Here is a 23703-nt window from a genome sequence, read left to right on the forward strand (position 1 = left end):
GGACCTTTTTCATAGCCCAAATTCTGGCTTGTCATAGCAGGAAAAACACAGGTGTATTTGGTATTTGATAACATTAACACCTGCATTATCAACTGCATTCCATTTAGTTGAGCCAGTTCCAGTGTATTTTGCATTCTGGCTCACTGGCATGGCTTACTGGGTCACTTAGCCATACTGAGCCATTGTTAAAGAAATTTGTTTCACCTGTGCCCCTGCTGCTATGGCGAGTCACAATGTGTGACCTGGAAAAAAAGGTCTGTTGCCTACAATGACAAAAAATATACCATTTAAAATATATGGATTGTTACAGCCATGTTTTGTACTCTTATCTGAAATAAAAAATAAAGTACATGTAAAAATGCCAACATTGCTTGACCAAATCAACCAAAATTGCTTGCACAAGATCAGTGTCTTGTACTAACTACCTAAACCATATATTAAGTTAACATTTAATAGTATTAGTACATCGTAAGGAACTAATATGTAGAGTGTGTTTTTTCTGTTCAGTATTAACTTCATTCAGAATTGTCAAGCTTTACTTGCCATTCATTCTAGATATAATTTTTTGTGATAATAATTTTGCAGTAAAGGCTTCAAGTAATCCAGTCTAAAGCAACAGAGCAATGTTCAGCATGAATGCATTACACTCAGTCGTTAATTTAAAATTAAACTTAAAATTCAGCACGTACTCTCCATGCTTCCCTGCAAGTCTCCAAACACAAATAAGCTTGAGTGTTTCTGGGAACACTGGGACACATCTGGTGCTGCTGTGAACCCGGTCTGGTATTTAGTAGATTGTACCAATGAAGAAATCTTTCGATTAGAACTGGGAAATTGCTTCTGTCAAGACCACTCAACAGGGGGAAATAGTTCTTGCTTGAACTGGGTCTCAATTTGAAAAAGAGAACTAATCTAATGTGGCATCTTGATAACATTTATCATGGAAAAGAAAGAAAGGATATGTCCTGGTGCCCAAAGGCTTTGGGTTTTGGATACATCCCCATTGTGTGTTTAAAGCTGTCGAACTACCTTTTGTAATTTCACTGTTGATCTTGATCAAAGAACACAAGCTTACCACTACTGTAGCTAAGCATAATTCTGATTTACAAAATAAAATCAAAGCTTGCTCAGCGGCACCATTTTGGGAAAAGCTCATTATCACAGTGCTGCGGATGTAGGCTGCACATGCTCCAATTAGGCTCTCTAAATGTTTAATAAGCACAATCAATGTGCAGAATGAAATCTGCCACACGGGGCTTCAAACTGAGTTGTAGGAACTGTAACTCACTCTGTGGATTACCTTTACCTTGTGGAGAAAAAAAAAATCCTTTGTAAAGGACTCAGGCATTCCTTTTGTAACCACTTTAATGGCCAGAGCCTCCTGGTCAAGAGGTGGTGGCTGAATGGACTAATTCTGCAGGATTAGTCCTCTGTGGTGGTGATCTAGCCAGCCAAACAAATGTGACCTTACGGTGCAGAATCTGTGCATGCACCACCATACACTGACTCCATAGGAGGGGGCAGTTCAGTCAAGGGATTAGTGGGAATTAGCCATTGAGGCATACCATACCGTTTTCAGATTCTTTTTCTTGACTTTGAAAGACTTGTTTAACAAAAATCACATCACAGAAAAAAAAGCGGGGGAGGGGGGGGGGGGGCTGGTGGCACAACTAGCGAAATACCAGCCCAATGAAAAAAAGAGGAAACTCAGGGAAAGATAAGCCTATAGACAGGAGAGCTAAGCAAACTCATAACATGTGCTCCAGGGATGTGTTTTCAGTATCCAAGGACCTGAAAGAGAGTGCTGGGGGGATAAAAGCACAGAGAGGTGGACATGCTAGAGCTCCAATACACAAAAACACAGGCTTCATGTGTGTCAGGTGACCTTTTGTTCCCAACTGGGCTCAGTTCTGCAGCACTGCACAACCAAATAAACAGTAAATGTTCCAGAGGATGGTCTGCTCCACGAGCTTAAGTAGCATTTGACAGATGATACTCAAGGAAAGAAAATGTAGCTGCAGCGTAAAAGAACACAACTTTCTTGCTCTGCGTCACAGATGAATCCAACAATAGAGCCTCGTTTGGTTTATAAAAGCCTTTAGACTTTCTGTTTGCAGCATTCAGTTTCTCATAGACATTTCCCTGAAAAAAAATCAGGCAAACCAGAAGTGGTGCCTTGTGTGATGCATTTTACATTACTTGCGGTGGCTAAAATGCTAGCACTTCTTTAGGTGATGGAGTGGAAATGATGGGGGTAGGGGGTGAATGGTTGGAGAGAATTAAACTACATTGATTTTGACATCTCCACCTGGTGCATGAGCGCACATCGTATTTTCCTTCTGCAGAGTTCTGTACAGCTGAACAGTGCACACTGTGATTTCCCTGAGCGGCGTGCGTGGAAAAAAAAAATGTTTAAACATAAACAAACCAATCACCCAATCAATAAACACAGCGAGCCCTGAGGTGCTGCTGAGCGACTAATAAACAGAACAACAATGAGGGAGATAGCACGAACAGAAAAAAGCACCACAGACAGAATCTCAAACATCATTAACAGAAATCCACTGCAAGACATCACAGTGCTGCTCTGACTGCTTGATGGATAAGTTCTCTCCAGGAAGTGCAGAGTAGAAACACAACAGCATCAGCACAACAGCTCAAAGATATGAGGATGTCAAGAATTATCAATTCAAGAGGGAATATAATTTCAAAGAAGCACCTCCAGTCCAGGATTTCTCTCTAAGACACTGGTTGGCATTTTTTTTTTACCAATTAATCAGGGACATACTGTACACTGCTGAAGAACTCAACCATCATACCTCCATATACACAGACAGATATATGAGCTGGCTCCTAATGGCTCAAAATACACATAGATAGGTGACTTTAAAAACGGAAACTCTGTTCAGGACTATGTTCAGACCCACAACTGGTGACTTGAGGTCATTTAAATTTTGTTTACCTGCTATAGCACCACATAGGAGTGGCCTGCCCACAGACTTTGCAAGAACACTTGGAGTAAATGTCTGCACCTATCGTCTGAATCTGTTTGGCAGTTGTTATGTCTCTTCAAGAAGTGTCACAGTTGATGGCAGCCAGACAGTGGCTGTTAGAATTTGGTAGCTGTTTCTAAGAAAAAATGTGCAGCAGGAATCATCCAAATATTTTAGGTAGCATCTTTGTGAAGATTTACTTAACATTTATCTTCCCAGATGGATGTATATAATTTAACAATATTTCCTCCATCTTCCTATCTGTTTAACCTCTCTTATCCCTTGCACTTCTCATGAACCACAGGGGCTGTCAACATTATCGGCTTTATGACATGACTGGTAAAGATCACTGGGATACCTCTGAGACCGCCATTCCTCAGGTTTAAGTCCTCTGATCATATTCTAATGCTCTATAAAAAACCATTTATGACTGAAATGTACTTAACAAGTCTGTCATCGCTGCAGCTTTGTTATCATCAGTTGAGCCAATCGAATGTGAAATGGCTCGCTGGGTGACGAAACCCCCGACAGTGAACTTTGAGGCTGAGGGATTTGGTCATGGTGGACAGGTGGTTTCACTGGTGAGGCAGGAGCTCGGTACGGAGCCTTTGAAAACTCCTCGACCGGAAAATGTGGCTGCTTTTGAGACGCCAAGAGATCTACACTGCAAATGATGACAGAGTCATTCAGTGTAGTGCAGGATCTTAAAACCTTACTTTATGTGAAATATTAATAAAATAAGTTCCCCTGTTTCTACATTAACTAGACAGTAAAAGGGAATTTTTCAATTAAACTATACGTCTTTTTCAAGACAATGTCACCTTGAAGAAGGTTAAAATTCACTGAGGCAACCGAAATGATCTCAGATTTTGTTCTTGGTTTCTACTTGAAAAATCAAGTAGTTGCACACACTCTGTAGTATGCTCTTTAACTTTGCTTTCATTTCAGTCCCGGCTCAGTTAGATCCCCTGTAGGTTGTGGTCAGCAAGTTGACACTATATTGGAAAGTTGACATACAGTGACATAAAGTACATGTTGTATGTTAAAGCTCTGAAACTGGGAGTTATAAAATTCATTCACTGACCTTGGTTACATTTGCTAATACACATAAGCTGTACAGTAGCAAAGTATCTGCCATTGCACTGATCATGAATAGTGTGTAAATATGTCTTTAAAAACAAAGGCAAAACAGCCGGACCATACTGATAATGCAGCAGCTTTTAGAGGACATTTTAACTGCAGTGAAGAATGTGACACAGCTGTGGTGCAGCGTAAACATAATGCAGCCTTATCCATGGACATCTGGGGTAAAGTTACAGCATGAGGTAACAAACAATGACTTGTAAGTGTGTGTTATAATGATAAAAATAAGCTACTATAACAAAGGATAGCAGACATGTTTTTGTGTCAAATCTGGCCTTGAACAATGGGCTGCACACGTTACTCTTCTCTGTCAATGCAGTATCAATAAATCTGACTTGAGCTGCCTGTATAAGCCTGCCTTTGGCTTCTCCTTTAAGTGAACTGTCCAGTTATCCGATTTTCACCTCTTCATGACAGCTGACAGGTGAACAGAGAACATGTGGGGGCGAGGAATCTTCCTGAGGAAATGCCAGAGAAACTCATCTGACCTCTGAGTTTCACACGGATCAGTGAACACGGATATTATCAACTCCACATGCACACACGGACATACTTAGGAACAGTTACATGTTCATCACACACACAACACACAACATGCTCACTTATACACAGATCAATCACCTGGCTTGCGAGCATGCTAATGATGTTGTTGACGTTAATGAGGAATGGGACACGCTCATGAAGGCAGCTAACGATGCTAATCATGGAGATATCGCACTGATGCCCCCGTAACAAGCCATCATGTCAGGGAATGAGTCATCGATTAAGTTGGATCTGACGTGTTTTTTATGTGTATGCACGTGGAGCACTTTCTGATTCAAGGCAAGAAAACCATTCACAAGCAAAAGCAGAAATAAAAAAAATACCATCTGCAGCATTAAGAAAGTTCCTAAGGTTATTCACACCCTGAAGATTGTGTTAAAGTTAACAACTGAAAAAACAAACTGTGTGTCAAAGGAGCTGAGATCCTTCAGTCTATGTCAAACCATACTGTCAGACACCATCTTAGCCAAATCTGAATATATTTTCCATCACATCCTGTCAGATATAAACCTTGTAAATACAAACTCTGGTATAGGAGCTGGCAAATACACATTTGCAAATACACATTAATTTTCTTGATGAGAGTTAAACGACTCTCATATCCCATTCATCCAACACTCATATCTCAGCCATATGTTCAGTATGAAGCAGGAGCCAAGAAACAGTGAGCTTTGTTTCAGCTTAGTTTACCAAACTGTTGGATTATTTCTTTAAAGGAGCATGTACAAACCTTCAATTGAAATCTAATGCATGAAAATCATCTAAATGGGAGTTTCAGACTTTCCGATCTCATGCAATGGTCATAAATAGGAAGAAAGACATTCTACATAGTTTAAAGTCCTTGGACAAGTGAACATTTCACTAATGTGTGATCGCTGAAAATCTCATTCCAAAACCATTGGAAATAATCTGCTGCTAACAGCCTCCACTTGTCTGGTTTTAGCCTTTCCACAGGATTTTTTGTTGTAGGAATTTGCTCCCATTCAGCCACAAGAGCATTAGTGCGATCCAACACTGGTGATGTTCAGTGATAGGGTCTGGCTCACAGTCTGCATTTCAGTTCATCCCAGAGGTGCTGAATGGGGCTGGGGTCAGGGGCTCTGTGCAAGCCAGTCAATTTCTTCCACACCAAACTCAGAAAGCCATTTCCTTTTGGAACGGGCTTTGTGCATGGGGGTTTTGTCATGTCGAAACAGAAAAGGGCCATGCCCAAACCGTTGCCACAAAGTTTGGAAGTAAACTATTGTATAAATTTTAATTACAAATTCAAACGATATGATTTTCTAAGCGGCCTAACATGAAAACCACAAAAACCTCTAAACAGGCGCGTCTGCATAATTTTGGCCATACTGTGTATAAGAGTTTAGTGTCATCCTGGCAGTAAATGCTGGGGAAGTCTAATTTCACAAAAACTGAGAGGCTCTCGATATAACATTGAAAAAAAAACAGAGAATGAGAAATTTTTGTGTGAGAAGAAAGAAAAATGTTAACTGAAGACGAGTCAAACTTATTTGCATTGCAGCCTTTGGTTTCCAGCTCACTGGCACCCTTAAATATCATTTACCATCCTCCAGCTGATTGCAAATCTGAGATCTGGTTTCCTTTCTATATCTAAATATTAATAGTCTCCATTACACGAAAATGACTTTCATCTCCGACTCACATGGAGGGATTAGATTTTAATCAGCGCTCTAAATATGACTTTCTGTTCCTGCAGATGGGAGAGGATGGCAGGCAGGCAGTCAATTTGTACCATGCTCTGTTTGCAGTCTCACAATGAAGCCTGATAAAGTCTTTGTGATCATGGAGAGGCTGTTAGAGCATAAACAAAGAGCCGCAGTGACGTGTGGGAATGAGGAAACATAATGATGAGCTTCTGTCCAAAATCAGTGCACCAATATAATTTAAAAACTAAAAGTCTTTGAAAAAAATATATTTTTCAAATATATACACTTAAATTTGTACCCAAAAAGTACCCAAAAGTGTTTATGTTCTCCAACTCACACTGCTAAAGATTTAAACTGGTAAATTTGATTTGATCTCAATCCTCAGTCACAGCTGCTCCAGTATACTCAAAATTATACAAAATGGGAGTCAATCTGTTGCACTTTTGGCTGGCATTACATTACACCAGCAATCTAAGAAAATTCTATGAAGCATTTGGGCAAATGAAACCACTTTCCTTTCTTAAAATATACCAGTGACTGAAGAGTTTTCACTTTACCTCACTTCACTTCACTTTATTGTTCTTTAGAGGGAAACTCCAGTTATGCCCACTATTGAAAATACAAGAAAATATATTTAGTACATTAATATATTAAGAATGTAAAAATGTAAAAGGGATCAGGTACAGTGGAATTTTTTTTTATCTGCTACTTTTTATTCAAGGAAAATTGAGCCTTTGTCCCAAAGGTCCAGAGTAGAAACTCATCCTTTATCCTTTTTTATTTATCAAATGTTTTTTACAGCTTTAAAACTTTAAAACATGAATCATTTTAACCGACAAATTTTACTTTCTCTCAATCTAATGTTTGCAAAGTAAACTGTGCTACAGGTTTGGTAGGCAGCCAACATGTGTTTTACAAATAAATGGAACCTAACAGAACGTGTTCACCCATTTTCTCCTCTATAACCTGCACTCACTGATAGTGACTCCCAGGTGAGACCAGTGAAGCCTGATTGGCTTTATTGATTGCACCTGGCACAGTGTGTTTGTTCTCTCTCTATTAGTAGTTCTACAAGGTTATTAATGCCAAACCAAAGTGACTTGTAGCTTGTTGTTTGATGCTATGTGATGCAACATGGCTCAGCTAGTCATTTTTATTTTCATGCTTATGACGCTTGCTGTTTCAGGAAGACACTTTTTTAGTGAGAAGCCAAGTTGTTACCAGTCAGTGCCCAGGAAACCCAGCTTTGGGGTGAAGTGAGTTGACTGTTATTTCTGTAGCTTTCCACATTTTCTCTTCTGTTAAACTATTTATTACAAGGCAGCTAGTGAAACTAAAGTGGAGCCTAATTGAGTAAAAAAAAAAAAAAAAAAAAAAAAAAAAAACAGTACCAAAGAGCCGTCCCTGTATGACAAGGCTATTTTTGCACACATCTCAAACTTTGTGGATGATTGTTCTGACAATCATAATCCAACTCTGAAGTGGATTCTTAACCATTCAAGATAAAATGTTGATTTTATAATTTTTTTTTTTTTTTTTTTTTTTTTTTTTTGCACTCTACAGCCCTTCCCAGGCCCTAATCATTTTAGGTTACAATGGTCAAAGTTCAGGTTTGGTCACGTCTGCTGCTGTCGGCAAAGATTCTGGGGCTTGCACAGAGAGCTTTGCCTGCAAAGCTCCACTTTGCACAATTAAATCTTAAAATCAAGACAAAAAAAAATCCTCTTGTTTCAAGTTCCTGGCTTCATTTACTTTTCAGCTCAGTTAAAGTTTGCCTGGAGACTCGGTTACTTCATGTTGTGTCATTTCCAACTTGATTTAACATCCTTCATTCAGAAGTTAGTTGGGATTCATTTTAGACTTGGTGAGATGTGCATGCTGGACTAAATTCCTCAGCCACTGCTTGTTTGTGATGAAGCTCGCCAAAAGCACTGTGCTGTTCCCTGGCTATGTACTTTGCATCTGCCTCACCATAGTAACTTTTCTGAGGTGTATGATGTGCATTTGGAAACTGACATGATGTCACTGGCTTGTAAAATGACACAAGACCATTGTCTCTCCCAGAACCACAGCTCGTCCTCACGAACTCCTGAACCTCATTCAGCTGCCAAAGTCCTGGGACTGGAGGAACGTAAATGGCATCAACTACGTCAGTGCAACTCGGAACCAGCACATCCCTCAGTACTGTGGCTCCTGCTGGGCTCATGGCAGCACCAGTGCAATGGCAGGTTAGGTTTTCCCTCTGTTCCTGTTTGTGTTAAAAGGATTGATTTTACTTCGCATTCACCTTCATTTAAAATAAGTGCGAGTGTAATTTGAGTGCACTCAAAGTGCAAAAATAGGTCTTGTAACAAAATAAGGAATTTTAGGTGATATCAAATCACGTGACCTGAAATTTTCCAATACAAATATTTCTGTATGCGTTTATGCAGAACTTTTGTGTGGAACTTTACTCTGCCCTGTGTAGATCGCATTAACATCAAGCGAAAGGGAGTGTGGCCATCTGCATACCTGTCGGTCCAACATGTGGTTGATTGTGCTGATTCTGGCACCTGTCATGGAGGGGACCATGGGGGTGTGTTCGAGTATGCCCACAAATATGGCATCCCCGATGAGACCTGCAACAACTACCAGGCAATTGACCAGAGTAAGAACTCACAGTAGTGTGCTGTTTCATGATGTGTCCATGCCTGGGAGCAGACTTTTACTCCGTTTTTTTTTTTTTTTTTCTCCCCCCTCGCCCTCCAGAATGCAACCCATTCAATGCATGTGGGACTTGCACAACTTTTGGGAAGTGCAACAATTTGCGGAACTACACTTTGTGGAAGGTGGGCGACTTTGGAGCCATTAGTGGACGGAGTAACATGATGGCAGAAATCTACACTGGAGGGCCAATCAGGTTTTTAAAGCTGAAAGAAAAATTAACGGTTTTGCAGGGATTTGTTTGACTGCGGCATTTGAACTGTTCTGAGTTTCAATTTTCCTCCCGTATTGAGTCTGAGCCTGGATAACTGCTTCAAATTCTCTACCAGCAATTGCCACAAATTCACATGTTCACATCATTTTAACTGAATCCTTCTTCCCTCAGCTGTGGAATCATGGCCACAGAGAAACTTGATGCGTACACTGGGGGTCTGTACTCTGAGTATGTCGAGACTCCCTTCATCAACCACATTGTGTCAGTGGCAGGCTGGGGAGTAGAAAATGGCACTGAATACTGGATTGTGCGCAACTCCTGGGGAGAACCATGGGTGAATCATCACATCATTTAAGTCTGAGTTTTGCATGGCTCAGCAGCTTTTTAAACTTGGCATTTTAAAAATTGGATGTTGGAATGAACTGCAGTGGGTGTGCTTGATTTAGAGTCCAAGTGACCTTGAGATTTTTCTTCCTCTAGGGTGAGAGGGGCTGGCTCAGGATTGTGACAAGCGCCTACAAAGGAGGAAGTGGAAGCCAGTACAATCTTGCTCTGGAGGAAGACTGCATGTATGGAGATGTGATCGTGCCCTCAACTTATCAATAGACATCAAGAACATCCTTTTTACATGTGCAATACATGTTTCTTGAACTCCAGATTCAGTACTGACTCATTTCAGAGCCTTAAATTCATGTAAATCACTGACAGCCAAATTTGCACCACATTAGTTAGTTTTAAGTGGGATTGTCATGGTTGGGTTTGTTTGTTCACCTTTGACTCACTTGAAATTGTGCAGCTCGACTCTTCAGGTGTCGTAGAATCTAAAATTAAAGCCATTATCAATTAACTCATTGTTCTGTGGTAGAATAAAGCTGGAATGCAAAAGACCCTGCCATCGTATGCAGTTGAGTATCTTCTTGTAATTGAAGCTGCAACAAAGTCATCTTTCATGGTGAAGGAGGTCTTTAAAGAAGTAGCTGACTCAAATGAAAAGGTCATCTGCTTTTCTTTAATGAAGTATCATGATCCACCTTATTTAATTTAATTTCCCCTCTTCTCATTGCCTTGCATAATATTCTGGGAGGAGGATCCATCACAACAGTAGCATGCTGCTGATTACTCAGTACAGAAAATACTGGAGAACCCTGCAATTTTTAAAACCCTTGCTTCATAACTGTTAAATATTAAAGCTGAGGGATTCGTGATCTGTTCAAAGCATGTAATCAAAGCATTTTAGAGATCCTGACTTTAGTCCCTCATGGGTCAAGATTTCCAATAATGTCTTTTATTAACACTCCTCCCTCCTTCCCAAATACCAACTTCTATCAAAGCCCACATTCAGTTTTCAAAGCGGGTTTTATATTAAATTTTCTAAGCCTCAGGAGTGCAAGCAGAGATAACCTCGATGACATTATGGTTATTTATTTTAACTTTGGTAAACTCCCTTCAGAACTAAGATAAGTACTCCTCATGAAGGCTAAAATCAGTGGGTGCCCATTTACAAAAAAAAAAAAAAAAGTAATTTTGGGGGAAAAGACTGAGATGGGAATAAATGAGGCCACTCATGATGTTTGTAGGAAGTGGGATGTCAGTTGAATTTAGTGTGTGTGGGGGCAGGGGATCATGACTGACTACATTTTGAGGTGAACTATTCCGTAAGGCTCGGTACACCTGAGACCATTGCCCCACAAAACTACATTATGTTAGTGCTCTGTGCACACCAGGAAAGGCACAAGCTTCTATTTGCTAAAAAGTTGTGATATTAACTTCAGATCTCTAGGGGATACTTGCACAAATTTGCTCTGAAGGTGCTTTCCTACACTCATTCAGAAATTATATATATATATTTCAGCAGGACAGGAAACCTTTATCTGTAGCCTAATTTGCATCTACCTAGATGTGCATGTGGATTGGTACAACAAGGTCAATTTGTAAGTGGCTGTAAACAAAAAAATAGTCAGGGCTGCAGAGCTCCACACTGACAGTTATTGTTTGCTGAGACAGGTATGAATGACGTACAACAAGTCTCTTGTCTCTACCTTGAAACTTCAGGTCAGAGGACGACTAAACCAAGCCGGTCTCTTTCAGAAGCCCAATGACATTTGTTTGTTCTACATCTCTGAGCTTGATAAACAGACCCACCCCCCTTATTGACTGACATGCTTTATTAGTTTCAATTCTGTCATTCTTCTGGAGTAACATTCAGTTTAATCACCAGTTATCTACAGTGGCACACACAACAGCACAATGGCATCCTCTGAGTTTATATGCAATTATAAAGAGCCTGTTTTCTTGCTGTTCAGCTGGAGAACAAAAGAAAACTGAGCACTTAGATATTTGGTTCAGGGGATGCAACAATAATAAAAATGCATAAACACAAGCTGCAGTGCTTTGCTGTTGATATGGAAATGCTTCCCATTAACTGCAGTTTCCATTCAGCATCTCTGGGGAGAACAAAGGGTAATCAAACCTTATGCAGCACTGTTAACTTCAAACCTCCAAACCAAGGCAAACCTTAAGCCCATAAAGCTGTGGCGTGTCCGAGTGGAGGCCTACTGCGAAAACAAATATTAAACATAATTTGGTTGCTCAATATTATGCGATCAAGCCCCCACCCTTGAGCAATCATTCACGTGAAATTAAATTTGTGCTCTGATTAAATTTCCTGCATGTTTTCTCATTTGCATAATCACAAACAGAGCTCTAATGGCTGCGAATGAAAACACATGGTAATCTTTGGGTCTGAGGCTCAAAAAAGAAGTAGCAGTAAAAAAAAAATGCGGTGTGATTTAAAAAAAAAAAAAAAAAAAGGTACAAAAATGCAGGGTGCAAATGCACATGAGCCGTTTTCATACTGACTGATTCAGCATTCATCTTCATTACAGCAATTGATATGGCAAAATGGATTTTTCAGCAATTCCTGCAAACCCATTATGCATTGTTTCACTGATCAATATGTTGCTCTGAAAACATGGAGATGGAGGCGGTGGTTGTTATATGAAGAGAGTATTACTGAAGCCCTTTGGTGGTGCTGGGGTCTGGATTATCAGCTTAAATAGAGTTGGAGGGAATATCCCCTTCTAAAGTATCATTGAGCAAGGCATTGTAATGATTTATCCGTGGCAGTTGCCTCTAGCAGCAGTGTAGGAATATGCAGAAAGCTTCCCTGTGTGTGTGCTTTGTGTAATCCTTCCCCTTGCCTTCATTTTTCCAAGGCCACTGCTGAAACTTTGCCTCCCAAAATAAGCAACAGAAAACGAAGGATAACCAGAGAGCCACAGAGCACGTTTGGATGTTTCACAGAAAAACACGGCCCCTGATTTAGCCTGAGAGGTTACAGACACCATGTCTGATGTGAATGATTAAAAACATGCCCAAATTATACATTTAAATTATTACTATCAGCATGAGCAGATGCAATAAGGGAGGAAAAAAAGGACCAAATTTCTGTTCTTTGTGCATTCCACAATAACATCAATCATTCAGTTATTGTGTTAAACATGAATTCAGCAGACTTTTCACTCTAAATGTGGCAAATCTTGTTCTGTTTGTCAAAATACAATGACTGGATCACTGCACAGAATGTGTTGTTAAGCATAATCATAATGCATGAACCATCAGTGGAAGATTAGCTGTGTGAGATGGTATAAATCACGCATTATCATGCCCCAAACTTCAGCAAAGGGCTCATCTGAGCTGATTTGCATTGTATAATACATAAAGCACAAAAACAGCAAAATTTAGATGTGAGTCTCATATTGCTAATGAGCCCATGCAGGAAATATGATCTGATCATTAAAAATAAAGTGTCTCCCTCAGCCAGCCACCACTTTTCATGATGATCTGTGTTTTTCCCCCTGTCAAGCAAAAAAAAAACACTTACACAACAATCACTTAGTCAGTGTGATTCCTAAATCGATTTACAGCCATAGCCACCCCGCTGATGTTATGCATCATTCCACTGCTAATCTCACTTCCTTGTCCAATATACCCATGCAACCTCGAGGCGGCCGCAGAATTAGCTTTAGTTAATGGATGAGTATTAATCCCTCTTAGTCACAACAAAATTAAGGAATAATGTGGCCATGAATATTTCAGTTACACTGCAGCAACACAGGAATCTGCTCGCACAATCTGCCCTGGCTTGCAAAAAAAGAATTGGCGATTACATACATTATTAATGCTTCATCATAAAATTCATATTTCGCACCAGCTGAATGGGGGCTCCAGAGTGAAAATCCAATGAGCAGTCAATACTATTTCAAACTAACTTGCTGAACACACAGAACAGAGAGAAATGGCCTCTAAAACATCAGAGCTCATTGAACTGTGCTTTTGTTCTGCTTTTATCACACTGTCTCCTAAGGTAGTGCATTCTTATTAGATCCCTTAAAAATAGATGCGAACCTTCCAAGTCAGTGAGTTCGTGCAGCCTCCCCCTGGAAGTTTTAATTAGAACAGCAGTCACTCGTGTTATCGTTGTTTCAAGAGGGCCGCATCCACATTCCTGAGCTGCCTACTTCATCATAGGATCAGAGGCTCGCAGTGACTGGACTGTTTATTCCCTCTGGGTTTCACCTCAAGAAATCAAAATACAGATCTCTTATATTACAGATAGAGTCACAGTGCTGTAATTTAATGGACAGGATTATTGCAGAGACATATCTTGTAAATTTATAGACACATAACAGGTACTTCTTAATGAAAACAAATGGTGCAAGGCACCCTGGGACCAGAAGATTATACATATCAGTCAACATGCAAGGAGCTTTCCAGATATGTGCACAGAACACAAATAGAAATAACACTCTTCATGTAAAAGGCTTTTGGGTACTGAAGAAAACCTTCTCTGGCTGTTGAAGGACTGTGAATGGTGTGTCAAATGACCCTTTAAGAACAATAACTGGCCTTACACATAATGCTTAACATGTTTTTTTTTTTTTGTTATGTGGCTTCACATTAGTTGTACAGATTCCTCATTGGACCTTCATCCAGATGCATATTATGTATTATTTGGGTGAGTTATGAGTCCTAATTTCATCTAACAAATCAATGCGGTTTGGAATTGTGCTCCTCTCTCCAAATGGCCAGTATTGTTTCAGTGGAATCAGAATATCCTAATGACATCTGGCAAGAGGAATATCACAGCTGACTTTCATCTTCCAGCCAGTGGCCATCATTACTGTGGGTTTTGCTTGGCACACTTACTCATTCGAGGGAGGAAATAAGGAAGGCAGGGGTCTCTTGGTTCAAATGAACTGACCTGTAATTGCACTATGCTGCCCCCTGTTGAAGACCTTCTCTGCATTTTATGTTTACATCATGATTGTGTGGATGGATGTGATGTTTTGTCTGGATTTCACAAGGTTTTTATGCCAGGACTGACAAAAATGCCATATCTTGACATGAGCTTAACACACTCTGATGTGATTGAATGTTTGTTTCTATAAAAATATACTGTAGGTATGTAGGTAAACAGACCTTTGACTCTTCACAGGTTATACAGCTTCTGCAGAACAAATCTTTGAACAAGATTTTGTAATGGCAGAAAGGGGCTTCACATTTGCAATGCGTGTTTCTAACAGTGTATCTGCATAGGGCATTATTATTTCACTGTATTAGACCTATGTTTGTATGCGTTGTGGTGAAGAAAATACTTAATTGTGAAAAAAATGTAACAAAACTGTATTGTAACGTGAGTTTGGTTAATTTATTCGCATCATATTGATTCAATTTTAACATAATATGATGCTCCAGCACAAATTCTTTCTCCCAGGACAGTAAGGGGCTGTCTGATGAATGGAACAAAGGGCCTCTGCTGTTGGCACACAAAGGGTTAAAGTGTGTGAACGCCCGATTTGGCGTTGATGGTGCAATGATTAACGATATTAATTCACGAAACATGCGGAATTGTAATGTTTTTGTACCACGGGGGAGCAAAGAGCCGAGCTATCCTCCTCTAACTGATCGGTACTAACGCTGAATTAATGTAATTAACTACAGTGAGGCTTTGTGCGCCAAATTATTTCTCTGCGCACTTGCCCAAATCATTAACTATTAACAACTTTTTGTTCGTGAAAACGCCCAGAATGATGACTGATGTCGACAAAGCTTCTGCCCACAAGAAAACAAATCTGTCTAAATGTGGCTTTGAAGAAAGGGAGCCTGCTTTCAACCTGATCAGAAACTTGGTTTTGAAGGGATAGTGCCCCGCCCTCCTGGTCCTTATAACCAGAAAGCCTGTTTGCAGGACGCTCAAACATAACAGGAACACAGGAGACCACATCGCTGTACATGAACCGTTCTTGGAGACGTACTCGGGCTACAAAGACTTTACGGATTACACTGGCTGTTTCACCTTTTGACGGCAAACAAACGACCAGAAGTGGCCATGGATTTTCTCAACCACAACTATTTGAATGCGCGCAGCCCATATGACTATACTTTTAATTTCTGGAACGACTATCTCGGGCTGACGACGCTGGTTACGAAGAATAATAAGCTCAGCATGCCCCAGAACCCCAACTCCATCACCGAGTCCCTGAAAGCGACCCTGGGCTTGGACGATTCCCCGGCGTGTCCGTGCGTAATCTCGGGCGGCGTTGGAGAGAGCGGGCACCTGGACTGTTGCTGCCCGTCCGGGAGCCCCCCGCCGGCCTCCATCCTGGACTTGAAAGAGCGTTTCTCGATACTGAGCCCATTCCAAAACCAGCTCAGCGTCCAGCTGCCGGAGCGGGAGGTGGGCTTTGGTGGCAGCTTCACAGGGTTAGATCTGTTCGGCATGGAGCGAAAGATGCGCAAGCCCGCTTCCAGGAACAAGCAGGAGCCCAAAATCTGCGTCTTCTGCCGAAATAACGGAGCGCCAGAGGAGGTGTACGGCTCCCACGTCCTGAAGACTCCGGACGGAAGGGTTGTGTGCCCGATTCTGAGGGCTTATACCTGTCCCCTTTGCAGTGCCAACGGGGACAATGCCCACACGATAAAATACTGTCCACTGTCAAAAGACCAGCCATCCCAGCGACCATTAAAGGGGGGGAGGGCAGTGGGTGGTAAGAGGATGAAAATATTCTAAACAGACAAGACTATAAAGTAAATTGAATTGCACTGAACAATTTCCAGATGACTGTTTTGATTTCGGCTCTAGCCTTTATCCCAGTTTCATAAACATATTGATTTTATCTTTTTTTCCTCTAAGATCTCTTATATTTTTATAGTTCCTTTATCCACATAGAATAATTTTATGCTTTATACATTGAATTTATTTTTCTTTCTAGTTTGTAGTCATTTGAGCGTGTGCATATAAATACACCTATGTATCAATAATCACAAAGTGTGAATAAATTAAAAAAAAAAAATATTTTGGTCACGTAGGGAAACACACTGACATTGGCAAAGGGGATGAATGTCATATTTCTACCGAGTATTTTTGTACGGTGAGCTAAGCTCGCTTCGATTTTCTTTCTCGTCTTAGAAAACCAAAGTTATGTTTGCCATTAAAGAAGCTCAAGAATGTGTCATTAATGAGTACTTGTGTGCGTCTGACTGGAGGAGGAACCCTTTGATCCCATCTGCCTGCCTAAAAACTCCACAACATATTTTCCAACTTGCTTTAAAAGTTGACATTCAATCTGTGAGGCAGGAAGAAAAAAAAGACAATGTGGCCTCTGTTGAGGGCTCATATTCTCTGGGGGACTTTATAATCAGTTGTTGCTAAGCCAAACCTCTTTTCCAATCCTATGTGATGAGAAAGTTATCTGGCTTTACAAGCAGAAATGAGAGATACTAGCCTACATTTTTTATGTTTACATTCCCAAATAAGGGCGACACACTGGATTTCTTTTCTCTGTCAGGTCTCTCTTTCTCTCTGGCATTTCTTTTTTTTTTTTTTTTTAATTTGCCCCTGACATTGTATTCACAGGAGAGTCTCATGGGCAGGTCTGCTCTGCAATACAAAGTGGAGTGAGTCCCATTTACCTTTCACTCTGAGTGAGGGGTGAAAAAGAGCAAATGAATGTTAGTAAACAAGAAAAAAAAAACCATAATGCTATCCCATAATTTCTTTTTGAAGAATCCAAAAAAAAAAAAAAAGGAAAAAAGATGCAAACATGTTGTGAATGTATGATTGAAAGTGTCACTTGCAGGACTGCACATTTCTGACAGTTTTGTTTACCAAAGGAATACAATTGCATTGAAGAAAGAAGAGAGATTTGCTGTATTGTATATAAAGTGATGTTTATTCAGTATTTTAACATTACAAGTGACTTCAGAGGGCGCTACCTCAACAGGATTTTGTACTTACATGTAAAATGTCAACAGCAGTTTATTGATATAGTGCTGCCATTTATAATAAGGGTTTTGATAGTATTTTTGATCTTTGTATAACATAATTGTATTTTCATTTTGTTGCATTTAACATTATGGAAGTGAATTTCCAAGAAGCTATAAGCATTGCTCACCAAAAGGTGATTGTCTGTAAATAGTGATTATACCCATACTTTTTAAAGTTTAGTTGTTCAATGTTACATTCTTGAGAGTGTGCAAGAGAGTGGATATTGAAAAAGGCTGACAAAATTTGCCACTTTTAACAGAGGTTTTTTGATTAAATGAATAAGAGAAAAAGAAAACACTGTTGAACTTTGTTATTTATATTTTACCACAATTTCCTGTATGCTGCTGTGCAGAATAACAACATATGAATTCACTAGAGAAATAAAACCTTATCAAATATTTGGAGCTATGTGGTCGTGTTCTTCAGCTGGTTTACTCAACGTTCGACCGAGTGGATACTTTTATACACAAAAGTTGTGTAAGCGTCTCAGATTACAGTTTTACTGACTGATTTGCAGACTGACTGATTAAATCAAGCAGGGAAGTCGAGTTAAAACACATTTACAGCAATGACTCTACTTGCTCTAATTGGCTGGCTAACTGACTGCCTCACTAAAAACACAGACTGTATGTGGATCAAGTGTTGGACCCTCATACTCATACTGCAGCTTCACATTGAGTAAAGAAAAACTTTCCCTTTAACCTTTGCTTTTGGACAAACTCGAACCGATCTGCTGCTCTCCTATCTTAAAGATTTGTCTCTGAAGGACAAACACAGTGCCACGGTTGTTCAAGGCTGTTTAGGGAGGTCTGCCCACACAAGAATGTCTTGGCTTATGCCTCGCCATTCAAACAGATCATGTTTGCACTGAAGTGGATTGAATAGCTGGCCCTCCCAGCCTTCTCCGCCTGCCATCTGTGGAATGGCTGCTGCAGACATATTAAGGGGCTCAAAAGAGTCAGGAAGCTTTGCTGCTGCTTCTTGTTTTTTTGGAAAAAGTCAGGCCATTGCACAGTTGTGCAGCTGTGAGGGCTTACAACCTACTGCAGCAGCTCGGTTTGTTGCAAATGTCCCATAAATGAGGGAAACAATAAATAGATCCAAGCCATGATGAGTTCATGAATGGCTTTACTGTCTGTGGGTCCGTCTCACCAGCAAAACAACCTCAGACATTCATAATTGCTGCTGACGCTGCAAATACAGTACAAAAACACATCAAGAAGACTGTACATACATTAGCCTGAAGCATCCGGCTGGTGTCATCCACACCTTCACTGTTCCTCCCTCCCTCCCTCCCTCCCTGTTCCCCCTCCTCCTTCTTCATGCATCTCTCCAGCTGAGGCTGTGGCATTAAAAATGGATGACTACTAAGTGCAACAGGGATTTATCTCTGTGAGAACAGTGGTGAAAAGGCCTGGCGGGCTAGCATTTCAGGCAAACACAGTCAGCCAACAGGTCTTATTCCCTCTACACCACAGCTTCCATTAGCTGCTCTGCAGACAGGGCCCATATAATCTCGTTAGTTGCACCATTTATTAGATATGTATCTGTCATGATCATATAATATGTCTTAGCTGAATACAGTACAATTTATGTGCACAACAAATCTCCCTGCAGAGCATGATGGACAGAACAACGACAGTTTTGTTTTAAGGCAAGATGTAAAGCAACAAAGTTGTGCCGTGAACTGTACGGTCTTGTACAAAAACAGGAGATGATTGAGGGAAATGTTTTAATTAAAGGGCACCGTTATCAGTCAGGTGTTGACTCTGAGTAACTATCGCCCAGAATGAGGCTACTGGATCCCCTCTGGCAGGTGATTAAAATTTTGCTAATGCTCTGCAGCCATAGTTAGTCTTTGCTGTTAATGTGATTTAGAGGATTCATTAATTCACACTGCTCCTCATCGCCGTGGCTACATAGAATGTTTCTTGGTTAAATTGCTGTAGTCACCGTACAGCAAATTGGTGGGTCCTCAAGCTTTTTTGTCAGATGTACCAACATAGGCCTATCAGATGGGCTCAGGTACTCCTTCACTGTGATAGATGGGATGGCCTCATGGAATTGCTCGATAGTGTTTTACTGCAGAGAAAACACATTGGCTGCGTTTAATCCATGGCTGCACCTGTCAATCCATTCATGATGAAGTTACCCTGGAACTGTCAATGTTTAGGATGAATCTCTCTTTTTCTTTTTTCAGCACGTTCAGTGCTGTTTGCAGTTGCACTGCAGCATTCAGAGTGGACGAATTTGGACATTTCAGTCATTTGAGATCTGGAGAATTCAATTATTGGTCCTATCAGTTGCCACAAAATTCTTGTGATGATGTCCATCCCTCTTCATTGTTGCTCTACTCATATCCTCTCTGTTGGCTATATGCTGCCAGGTTGTTTTGTTTTTGAATTAGTAGCTTTCTAACGAAACTGACTAAAAAACTGTATCAAAATACAATATAACATCTACTCAGTTCGCAAACCAACCCACTTAACCTCTTTTCTTGCCTGAAACTTTAAAACCAAATCTGTCTGGTTCTCCAAGCAGGACAAAGCAAATACTGAAATGACTCTGCTAAATGACCTAATGGCCCATTTGCATAGCATCCTTCTCTTTCACTGACCCACATGGCACCAGCTTGTAAGGCTGATAATAAGTTACGGATCTGCAGAGTTCATTTATGGTCCCTTCATTTCCCAGAATACACTTGTAATGAGGATGCTCCTGTTGCCTAGCAACTCCTGGTGATAAAATTGGACAGCAGCTGAGCATGAAAGTCATTCCACATTCCATCTTTAGCCCTCACATTAGACGGCATACTGGTGATTTGGTGCGAGTATGATTTTTAAATTGGTAGAAAAAGCCCCCCAAAAAGGTTTTGGACTTTTAATGTATTTTCAACACACTATCGCTCCATGTGGTGATAAAAGGTATTACAAAAACATTCAAACCTCTGTTGTGACACTTCTTTTAGTCAGTGTTATTCAAAGCCACTGGTGTGGAAGGAATCATAATGACGAGTATGGTGTTATTGAACTCTCTGTCAACATGGCTGCGCTGACCATTCGCAGGGTTCTGCGATAACAACTCTGTCCCTCTGAGGGCCGATTACAGCTTTGATGGTGTAATTGAAATTTCACAAAGGATTTATCTGAAACCAAAACTCGTTGCCGTTTAAGTGAGTCAGACAGGTTATTAAGTTTCTTTCACAGCATGATCAGCTTATTTCTCAGTGGCTGTTTCACTGGTGCAGATGTACTGTCAGTTGAAATAATCCTCCAAGTCACTGGTGCAAATCCCGGTGAGGATATGAGCAGCGAAAGCAACATTAAGTAATGTTAACATTTATTCAGTGAGTATTAGTAATATTTCAGAGTGTGTTTTATTAAAAGGTTGCTCTGCATTTCAAACGAACTCTCGTCTGTCTGGCTTCAGTCACAGCCTGGCTCTGGACATTCTCAGCTCATTCAATACTATTGGCATATTCTTAGACTGTCAACAGAAAATAAAACAAGACAGCAGGGGACTTGTTTCCTGTTCATATCTGTGCCTCTTGGTATTTCTAAATAGTTTCTAGAATCAGGAATTCAATTTCCTCCAGACACTGTCTTCCAAACAATGCTGTCTTATGTGCACAACAGCTTTCTGCCGTGATGATGAATCCAGCTGAAAGGACGCAACAGAAAAGATTAAATTATTTATTATATTTACTAATAGCATCCTTATTGAAAATATGCTCTTTGTTGACACTCATTTCCTGCATGGTCAGCTTTTAAACTGCATCTTGTAGCAGTGCTTTTGTGTGTAACTGGTGCCGTTCAGCTTGTTCCAGTGTTACATACACATCCTACAAAGGCCTTTATCAGCAGAGATAATCAGAATGCTTAATGTAACAGGTGATACAACCGTCTTCCCTCGCCTTATCAATAAAGTAGCAGACTGAAACAGAGACTGCACCACAATTTCACACAATTCAAAGAGGAACAATGCTCTTTTCTTAGGCCTTTCCTGTGCTCTTTTCCTTTTGGTGGGATTTAGCATTCAGATACCAGAGAAGGCTTAACTGTGCGTCATTTGTTCACCAAGGAAGCTTAGCACTGTCACTGTGCGACCTCAGTCTAATCTAATTCATTAGGTTCCACTGGAAAGTTTGTAATGCCAATTGAATGTTTTCTGAACAGTTCATCATGTTCAGATGTTAATGTTATAATGTTTACCATGAGTCACATGCAATGCACAGTGGATTTGTATTGCACTAATTCATTATATATTTCTTATGTTGTGTATATGCATTTTACATATACACAACATGCAGCCACTGACACCTTAATATTTTCTATCACTGAACCCTAACCCTGTCAAATGAGCTAATAAAATCAAATAAACGAATGACCATTCACATATACAGACCAGTATAAGCAGTCGTTCTTTACAAACACTAACTATTTTTCTCAGACGGCTGTCAGGTTGTATCAGACTTTTGAGTCATTAAAATAAATATACAACTCTGATAAAATATATAATCTGTCAACAAATATCTGCAGAGCTTGATGGGCAGACTGAGCAATACAAGAAAATGCCCTGCCATTCATCACACCTCCAGTATTTTTTAATAGAAAGTAAAGATGAGGGAGAAAAAAAATGATTTAATTAAAGGGCAGCATTATCAGTCAGGTGCTGACTCTGAGTGGTTATCACCAAGAGCGAGCCAACTGGATCCCCTCCAGCAGGTGATAAAGACTAAGCTAATGCTCTGCAGCAACAGATAATCTTTGCAGTTAATGCGACTTGGAGGATTCATTAATTTCTACAGCACCACATCATGGCTGTTACATGAAATGTCCCCTGGTTAAACAGCAGTGGTTACTGTACACTAATTTGCAAAATTAACTTTTCAGTCTTAAAGTTATGTCCGTGGTTTTCTTTGCTGGACCTTTGAGTGACCTCAGTCTAAAAACTTAAAGAGCAAAATTGTCCTTTTCCTCCTATACTATCAGCCTTATGCATTGTTACCTTGGGCTATCTCATGGTATACTACTGTGTACTGTCACACTAAAACAACCTATTTACATAGCATCCATTTTTCATTGACCCATATGATAACAATGTTGGAAACACATAATAAGTTACAGATCCGGAGAATTCATTTATTGGTCCCATCATTTCCCAGAATACACTTGCAATGAGGATGGTCCTGTCGCCTAGCAACTCCTAGAGATAAAATTGGACAGCAGCCAAGCATGAAAGTCATTCCATAGAGCGAGGTAAAGAGGATGCCATCTTCAGCCCTCACATTATGGCCTAGTGGTGATTTGGTGCCACTTATCTGCACAAAATTTCGAAAAAAGTCCATCTGCCGGTAAATATTACTTAGAAACTGATAATAACGATATGACTGGAAGGACTGATAAGGGATGGTTTGCTGTGGCATTGAAAAAAAGGGTCCAGGTGTAAGAGATGGGTTACTTCTGTTATATAAACTGACCTAACTGAGCACAAGGTGTGAGTTCAACTTGAGTTCAACGCTTTAGCTCTGTCATCCAGTTTTGGCCTGAGCAATAAAATTATTACTGTGTGAAAAAGTGTGAAAAAGGCCAAATTAGCACCTGAGATTGTCATAACATAAGAATGTATGTTCACTAAACTCTCACTGTTAAATTGTACAGCCTAATATTTGTCTAGATGACTTAACCATTCATAAACTACATATTTCTTAAAAAGTTAAATTGCAACTATAAAGTTCTACTTCTAATAATGTCATTGATCTGTGGTTGAAGTTTTGATCTATTACATGGGTGAGATTTACTACTTTAATGCCCCTACAATCCATTTTACCCTTGCAGGTGTTTTTATCTTGTAGTGAGTGTAACTTGTTGTCTTGCAGGCTGCACATGGATGTAGTTGGTAACTTTGGCTTTTTAGACCTCTGCACTGTTTGGCATAAACAGATTTATGTTTGACAGCACACCATGCTGCACCATTTCCTTTCCTTATAAACATATATATTATGTTGTATATTGACCTTTTGTGTGCTAACTTACTTATGGAATTTAGGCACAGTAAATTGAGGTTGGTAACTTCCCAGAACAGATCTTTTTCAGGTCAGACATTTTGACT

The 23703-nt window shown here is 40.1% G+C and overlaps 2 protein-coding genes across 2 annotated transcripts; both read left to right on the top strand.

Moving 5' to 3' along the window:
• The first annotated feature begins 7480 nt into the window (after positions 1 to 7480).
• LOC121188705 (cathepsin Z-like) lies at positions 7481 to 9964 on the top strand. Its single transcript, XM_041048565.1, has 6 exons — positions 7481 to 7602; positions 8411 to 8574; positions 8814 to 8993; positions 9095 to 9245; positions 9435 to 9597; positions 9744 to 9964. Exons 1-6 carry the CDS (start codon positions 7481 to 7483, stop codon positions 9867 to 9869), a joined length of 906 nt encoding a protein of 301 aa, XP_040904499.1. The 3' UTR covers positions 9870 to 9964.
• Positions 9965 to 15509: 5545 nt separating this feature from the next.
• On the top strand, positions 15510 to 17456 carry nanos1 (nanos homolog 1). Its single transcript, XM_041048567.1, has one exon. It carries the CDS (start codon positions 15655 to 15657, stop codon positions 16333 to 16335), a length of 681 nt encoding a protein of 226 aa, XP_040904501.1. The 5' UTR covers positions 15510 to 15654; the 3' UTR covers positions 16336 to 17456.
• Positions 17457 to 23703: the final 6247 nt, after the last annotated feature.

This window comes from Toxotes jaculatrix, chromosome 10 (genome assembly GCF_017976425.1).
Source record: "Toxotes jaculatrix isolate fToxJac2 chromosome 10, fToxJac2.pri, whole genome shotgun sequence".
NCBI lineage: Eukaryota > Metazoa > Chordata > Actinopteri > Toxotidae > Toxotes > Toxotes jaculatrix.